This window comes from Syzygium oleosum, unplaced genomic scaffold, assembly GCF_021117445.2.
Source record: "Syzygium oleosum isolate NSW1041296 unplaced genomic scaffold, Sole_v2.1 Sole_v2.40, whole genome shotgun sequence".
NCBI classification, from domain to species: domain Eukaryota; kingdom Viridiplantae; phylum Streptophyta; class Magnoliopsida; order Myrtales; family Myrtaceae; genus Syzygium; species Syzygium oleosum.
In genome coordinates, this window is record NW_026607524.1 from 702,102 (window position 1) to 709,872 (window position 7,771).

General features: G+C 35.8%; 1 protein-coding gene across 1 annotated transcript; it reads right to left on the bottom strand.

Annotated features, from left to right (window-relative positions):
• Positions 1–836: 836 nt before the first annotated feature.
• LOC115661655 (codeine O-demethylase-like) lies at positions 837–5,479 on the bottom strand. The gene is made up of 4 exons (XM_056305874.1): positions 5,200–5,479; positions 3,170–3,411; positions 2,389–2,713; positions 837–1,291 (listed from the first exon to the last, which is right to left on the bottom strand). The coding sequence occupies exons 1-4, from the start codon at positions 5,455–5,457 to the stop codon at positions 1,016–1,018; spliced, it is 1,101 nt and encodes a 366-aa protein (XP_056161849.1). The 5' UTR covers positions 5,458–5,479; the 3' UTR covers positions 837–1,015.
• Positions 5,480–7,771: the final 2,292 nt, after the last annotated feature.

The window sequence follows — 7,771 nt, forward strand, 5'->3', positions numbered from 1 at the left end:
TATATTAAGCCATCTATATTTGGAGTGGAAATTAAAGAATACTAGACAGTTGGGCTTGGTTGGAGCGAGTTCATGGAAGTTGGTCTTGGATAGACGAGTCGTTTGAGACAAAAGGGTATGATTTGAGCTCAAGAGTTGTCAAATGAACGAGCTTATCACCATGTTAGGATTGCCGCGTTTGAAAAAAAAGTTGGTTATTGTTTATTTTAGTTGCGCTTCTCAACCTTAGTATTTAAAAGGAGATTGCTTGTGGGCTTTTATTTATCCACCCTCCCCAATTTCTCTTTTCAAATGCTTCGTTGATCATGTCATCTTCATCACCATCACCACCAATGACCCTGTTACTCGCTTTCTACATCATCTTTTCACTTGTTTTGATCTTGTCGCCATCATCCACCGAGGCAGTCGATGGTTGGCTGCCCTTGATCTCTCTTTTTTCTGAGGGTTAATATCATGAAAAAACCCTAAATTGGTACACATATGACAAATTTACTCGGAACTAATTTTTTTACTATTAAAAACTCCAAATTGGCATGCATGTGACAAATTTATCACAAATTAATTTTTTGACAACCAAAAACCCCAAACTGATATACGTGTAACAAATTTATCATCCTTTAAATTGGATTAATACGACGAAAAATCACAAATTGATAAATTTATGACAAACAGAGAGGTAAAACCCCAAACTAGTACACTTATCAACTGCCACATGTCATCTAACTCAGCAATTTGACATTAAAATTTAAAAGAAACTAACGGAGAGGAAATTTGTCACAAGTGTACCAGTTTGGGGTTTTTAGTGGTCAAAAAATTAGTTTTTGATAAACTTGTCATTGGTGAACCAATTTGGGGTTTTTCGTAGTATTAACCCTTTTTTTAAAGGATAAAGAGACATGAAATTGATTTACAAAATAGATAAACAATATTATGTGACAAACACTTATTGAATGCTTAAGTGTGTTTCGCTCGTCAACTAAGCTTGGCAAGCAAGGTCTTCTTAAATCCTTCTCATTCACTCCACCTGAAATACAACAGCCTTCTCCGGTTGAAGCTTCATCCTCTCTAAATAGGACTTTCCATTGAGCTTTTGGGAAAAGAAGTCTTGGACATATTTCTCCATCTTTATCCTTCTAAACAACGCTGGACTTTCTGTAGTCGTCAGAGATTGGATTGGGCCAATTTCTGAGTCCAGCTTAGGGTTGAAGAACATGGCAATTGAGATCCTTTCTCTTGTGGAATTGACCGTGGCTCTGTGCTCGATGCTATTGTAAAGACCATTGCTAAGAATCTACAATTATAAGCAAAGGAAAATCATATCAGATACGAGTGCAAACGGGGCTGGGCTTCAAGGAAATTTTCGGCCCCGCCCGGGAAAAAGAAAAAGTTGGGCCCAGTAACCTGGCCCGATTGAATCTTAGCCTGAAAAAACTGGTCTGAGCTGACCAGGCCGATTTGGTCTTTCATGCTTTCGGATTAATTTGAATACTCCTAGTAAATTCACCAAATACTCGTATAATATGTTCATGGTTGTTGAAATTTATATGAAATGCCTTTTTATGACAAGATGCCCTAGTATTGACAATGGATCTGGGGCGAATGGTTTACTGAACAAATTCAAGGCTAATGTTTGATAGGAAGGAATAGAAACAAAATTGGGGTCTCGAGAGTTTTGAAAGTTGTCCTACACCAACACCATGTAGAAGTTGTGAGACCTTACAACCTGTTTAAGTTGATTTTTACCCTTTTTTTTTGCGTCTAATCTAAATCTTGTGCTTCACACAATTTGACCTTTTTGAAATAAAAAATACTTGAAATTTCCACAATATACAAATATTGACATGTAAATTCACACGTAATTTTTGAAATTCTTGAAATTTATATGATACTTTAAATTTTAGCAGAAATCAAGAAAATTACTTTTTACTAAATCTTGAACAAACGAACTCCAAAACCTTAATTGGTAGATGGATACATGATTCAATATTTAAATCATCTAATGATCAATGACATTGTCATCGAAATCTAAATTATTTGAACCTAGCAGAAGGTAAGGATAATAGTCATCATCACATACCTCCAAACGAAACTCATTTAATAATGATGCACTATGTTGTTCGAGTTAATTAACATGCTTTTAGCTAAAGGGGCAAAAAATATCGTTTAGACTCAATATGTGGTGATGTGACATGAAAACTTATGTTATGTCAAGCGACCTAAAGTGGTCTAATAAGTTCTATAAGCGAGGTCTAGTAAAATGAGTCTAGACAATACATATCCACTAAACGGCCAAAATAGTCGGCATTCTTTAGTAAGAGAAAAAAATAAACAAGTTAAAAATTCCAAAATTGAAGGAGAAAGTTTGCCAAAGCAAAAAAAAAAAGGTACCTCCATGACATCTCCCACATTCACCACAAATGCATTTGGCAGAATTTGAATAGGTGTCCATGCTCCATTCATTTTAATTTGGAAGCCATCAATACCATTGATTTGGTGGAGGATGGTGATGCCGGTAGCATCTGAGTGCGGTGTTAGCCCAACAACAAGCTCTGGCTGTGGGCACGGAGGATAGTATGTCATCCTCATAGTTTGAATGCCGTCCTCAAATAATTCTTTCATCTCATTCATCTCGATGTCTAAACATTTTGAAATCAAGCGAAGTAGCTGCATGGCTAGCTTTTGTGTCTCCTTAATGTAAGAGTCTAAGGTGTTTCTGCATGTGAAAGGAAGGTATTAAGTATTATTGTCATAGTCCACAAATTGTGGAAGGTTCTTGTATGTGCTAATATGACATGTGAGCGAACTCACATGTAGCGTTGGATCAGGCGGATCCCATGTGAGGCCCACCTTATCCAATGATGCATGTGAGTTGGGTGCAAATGCTCCAGATGCAATCATGAATTGAGAGGAAGAGATTAGATTTTCTAGGTTATAATTTACATGTAGGAAGCCTATTATTCACTGCCTTTTAGTCCCAAAATCACAAAAAGTTTTGTAGAAGCCCACAAGTGTATCTTCCTAGCTCTATACATATTGTGCTTTTAAGCAAGATCTAATATAGGTACCATAGATTTCAAGGATATCAACTAGCAATTATCTTGACAATGTACACAACCATTACATCTATGTAACACGTGCTTTTTTGCATGTATAAAGACTCAGAAACAACCTGAGTGACAAAGGAAGCTCCGGAAAGAGATGAGGTCTCCTTTTGGCGACGGGGTTGGTTATCATGAAAAACCTGTCACCCCAATCAAGCTTTTCTTCTGATTGCACTACACTGCCATAACCTTCGACCTCTCCTGACCTTATCCCAAATTTCATTTTCTCCGACAAGGGAAGCTTGAAAAATTCTTCAATTTCATGCCTTAGATCCTCCAACAGAGAAGGGCGTATCCCGTGGTTAATCAACTGCATGCACAGATTTCAATTTTAAGATTCTAACCTTCAATAATACAGTCTTGAACTTTTTTAGAAAATTTCCAATATAGTCTTGATTATCACGTCCTCACCCTTTCCCTTTGTGAAAATATATTTGATTTCTTATGTGACAATGTTCAGAAATTACCACGTAGAAAATAGTCTTCATAAGTATATATCATCAATTTATATAATATATGCTATTGGTGAAGGGGGCTATGGCCATGCTACCCTTTCTTATAATTGATCCGTTAAACTAATGCCAAGTGTAAACTAATTTACGAAAAATCATACATAAAATAATGTTACAAGCTTTTGTTACATGTCAAACATGATTCACTTATTCAATATATCGATTTTGAATTTCAGTTGTAGTATAAGTAGCATTAATTTTGATCAGTTATATAAGATATGCTTAACTCAAATATCTACACCTGCTAGTATATTTTCTTATCATAAGTCAAATCAATGTGCTTGTTAGATAACCAACGATGATGAGTTAACATAATGTGACTTACAAATGCGCGAGATTATTATTAAGTCATACGAATTGTTGGTCCATCTATGATGCATTCCGGGACCATAATGGTTAAAATAAATCAAGACGGATTTATTTTCTTCGATTGATATCTTACTAATTAATATACTACAAGACACCTTTGACTGGACTGTTTCAAAGACTCTTGGTAGGATTTGAATTTATATTCATATGGATGACATGATACTAAATATTTATCCACGCCTTACGCAGAATTTTTTAATTTATTACGAAAATAAAGAGAAGAAGATACATAACATAGAACTAAAATAAATGAAAGATAAACTAATTATTTATAGGCGGTCTTTTTGTAAAAGTATATATGTAAGGGGAAGAACCGGTTTGTTTATATGAAAAAAATAAATTATTTATTAGAGGTAGTCTTTCTAGAAATATAAATATGTAAAAGGAAGAACCGGTTTTTTATCATCTAAAAATAAAAATAAATAAATAAACAACGCAATAAAAGGAGCATAAGATTTTATATTCATATGCTAGAATAAAGAAGGACAATAACAACACTTGGCAAAACTTTAAAGAAAGCATAGTAAGATTAGATGAGCCGTAATACTTATATATCCACAAATGCACATCTCCAAATTCTAAACCTCACGCTCACCCAAAACACTCAAAACCAACTAAAACCCAAATGACGCAAATCCTAAGCAAGAGGCTAAAATAAGTTTGCGACGATTTCTCAATGTGGGGTTCTACTTAGAAGCATGTGAATAGTATTTGCAAAAACAGAGACATGTAAGTGATCATTGGGTGTAGTATGTTTTTGATATTGTCCTTGTTTTTTCTTTTGGCTTTTTAGCAAGAAAGGAAAGAAAGAAAATAACAATAAATTGCTTAGCTGAGTCAATTCTCTTGCCATGCTCACATGCTCGTGAAAAAAACAAACTGCACAGTACGATATTGTACCACATACGTACTCAATATCCGACATACAAAAAGTTCACGGGAACCAAGTCAATCTTGCTACCATCTCCAAGAATTGAAACCTGGGTCATATACAAAAAAATGAAGAAAAACTGCGCGATGCATTGAATGCATTTGCATACCATGTAGCTAAGCCTTTGGACATCGTGGGGTTCATTTAGGCTGACCAACCAACGGTGTCGGAGGGTTCACGTTGCAGGGTGGAGTTTCTATTTTAGCCTGGCTTTCAATCGAATACTTTTAACAAAATTTGAGACGACATGGGCTTGAAAGATAGAGAAGAGGGAGTTCGAGAAAACCTGAAAGAGACCCAAGTCTTTACAAGCCTCATGCAATTTCTCCAATTCATGATCACCCACAGTTTGGTCCGAGGACAATTTCCCCAAGTCAATGATCGAAACGATTGGCTTTTGAGTGCTGCCATTGTCGAGGAGGATTTGTGGTTCTTGGTCGCGACGAACATACCTCTCTGGAACGGTCTCCATGGTTTCTTTGATGAGCTCTTGAACGCTCACCATGGAAGAACCAGCATGGAGAGGTGGTACTTGTGATTCCATTTCTTTTATTTGATGCTGAACTCGCTCTTGCATGACGCTACTTATAGTGAGAGAGAGAGAGAGGGGGTAAAAAATCGGTAAATTGTGAGTGGACATTTGTACAAACGGGTCATATTCAAAGATCAAGAACAGCTTGTTACATTACTTAATATACCGCTTTTTAAATCAGTTTTAGTAAAAAATAAGTCAGTTAAATACATGAAAGGTCTTTCTTGATCTTGAATCTTTTGGAATTACGAAGGATGTACCTATCAATTCAACCATTAATATCAGTTCACACAGAAAGGTCTTTCTCGATCCAGGAAAAAGTTGCAAAGTAGCAAGTACGTGGAAAATTCAAGGAAATTGGCTTCTAGAAAAGGTTTCCATTCAGATTCAGAACTTGATAATCAAAGCATCACACATCTCTCTCTCTGTCTCTCTGTCTCTCTCTCTCTCTCTCTCTCATCTTCAACCGAGCCAGATCTGGGCTTGTAGAGTTAGATCTATCTGTCCCATATTCAACCAAGCCACCACATCTGGATCGTTGAGGACAACAGAGCTAGATCTGCTCGTTTGAACTTCATACTATGAAGAGGGCTCAGCTCCACCTAAGTCCTTGCCAGTGTCCACTAGCTCTATACAGACCCCCCATTTTGGACATCAGAATTAGGGTTTCAGTAATTTCAGATACTTGTGTTTCCTTCTAAGATTTTTCTATCCAGGATCATTTTCGTATGCAGGTACATATAATAGCACAAATACCCATCAAGTGTCTAAGCATCAGCGTTAAATATTGCTCTTTTAGAAATTAACAAAGTGGGAAAGAGTCACATGAAGAGGATGGTACTTATGTGATGTTTATCCGACTTTTAATAGTACAGCAAGGGAGATGGATGCTCTAGAATCACACACATAAATATGCTACTATGGCTCGAAGGCGGACAAGTCGTTGTCCAATACCTTTTCATAAAAGAAGTGCTTTTCCTTTTCCTTGGGAGAGAGAAATTGGCCAGCAGGATGTCTCTCCACCACTAGTCTACTGTTATCAAGACCCCTCGTCTAGAAAGAGCACGTGAGTACCTTTGGAGAGTACATACTTGCCTTTTTTTTTTTTTTTTTTGGTGATGTTAAAGTTTCGTTTTGATTTTCCACGAGTAACATGATCTCTAGTTTTTAACGATTGATGATGTCAGAAAAAATTGATTTGACAAGACTAATTTGTAATGATCGATTTTAGTAAAATTGGTTTGTTGGCTACTAGAGTTTCACGTGGTCCTAAAATTGATTGACGAGACTTTGCTGGATCTTAAATGATTTTTCAGGAAATTTTGTGCAAATGAAAAGGAAAATGGGGACCACGAGGCTGAAAATCCTTTCGGTCATAGCACGTAATTGTGACAGTATTGAATGTGAAAGCAAACAATAAAAAAATGATTGAAGTTGTAAAGTGAAATCATGACCCAATTTATGCAAATCATGTACCTTTTAAAACGGTCAAATTAGAAATTTTCGAATCTTAAAAAAATGAGTACAGTCACCTAATATGTGGGCTGGTTTTTCCTAGTTCCATAGCAGAAAAAAAAATTTGTGATATGTTTAGAAAATATTGAGGAAAATGATCATTTTATATATTCTTTTAAAAGAAATGATTTGAATAGAATTGGAACCTACCTCATCCGCTATTGGAATATTAGATTTAAGGCGCCAAGAAAACTCTTATTGTCCATTAGGTAAGCCGGTTACCATGAAACTAGTAGATCGACGTGGGAAAGCGCAAAACTGACATTAGACCTTAGCCTGGGTCCGACCTTGGATGACCAATCAAGGTTTCCTGAGATCAATAATAGATTGAAGGAGTGAATTTGTGACATTCAGGTTGCAATACAAGTCTTGGGCCACTCAACCAAACCCTTGGTCGGTGATTAATCTATATATTTAAGCCGAAAGTGAATTTTCACTCACTTTTAGAAAATTTCCAAATTACCGTTATTAGTCTTAAATAATAAAATAAATACAGACACTTCTAATAACTTCATACTTTCATCCACTTCTTTGAATAACCACCCATTTTCATATTTTATTCCTATATTATCCCCTTTTACATGGTATCACCTTTTATACCATTTGCTTTTAATTTAATTTTATTTCATTTTTATCACACAATCAGGTAGCCAAGCCCGAATTAATCTATGATTAAAATGATTTGCGATCAACTATAATACATAAAATTTCGCTAGAAGTTGAAAGATTTACCTTCCGAAAATAAATAAATATTTCAACTATGTCTCATGTCCACTGGAAATTCATGCACCTTTCTTAAGATGAGAGAAGA

Excerpts from the sequence above, each read along its gene's own strand:
- LOC115661655 (XM_056305874.1), bottom strand. The coding sequence starts at position 5,457 with ATGGAATCACAAGTACCACCTCTCCATGCTGGTTCTTCCATGGTGAGC. Across the intron at positions 3,412-5,199 it reads AAGACTTGGGTCTCTTTCAG|TTGATTAACCACGGGATACG; the intron begins GTTTTCTCGAAC and ends CTGTGCATGCAG. Across the intron at positions 2,714-3,169 it reads GAGCTTCCTTTGTCACTCAG|AAACACCTTAGACTCTTACA; the intron begins GTTGTTTCTGAG and ends TTTCACATGCAG.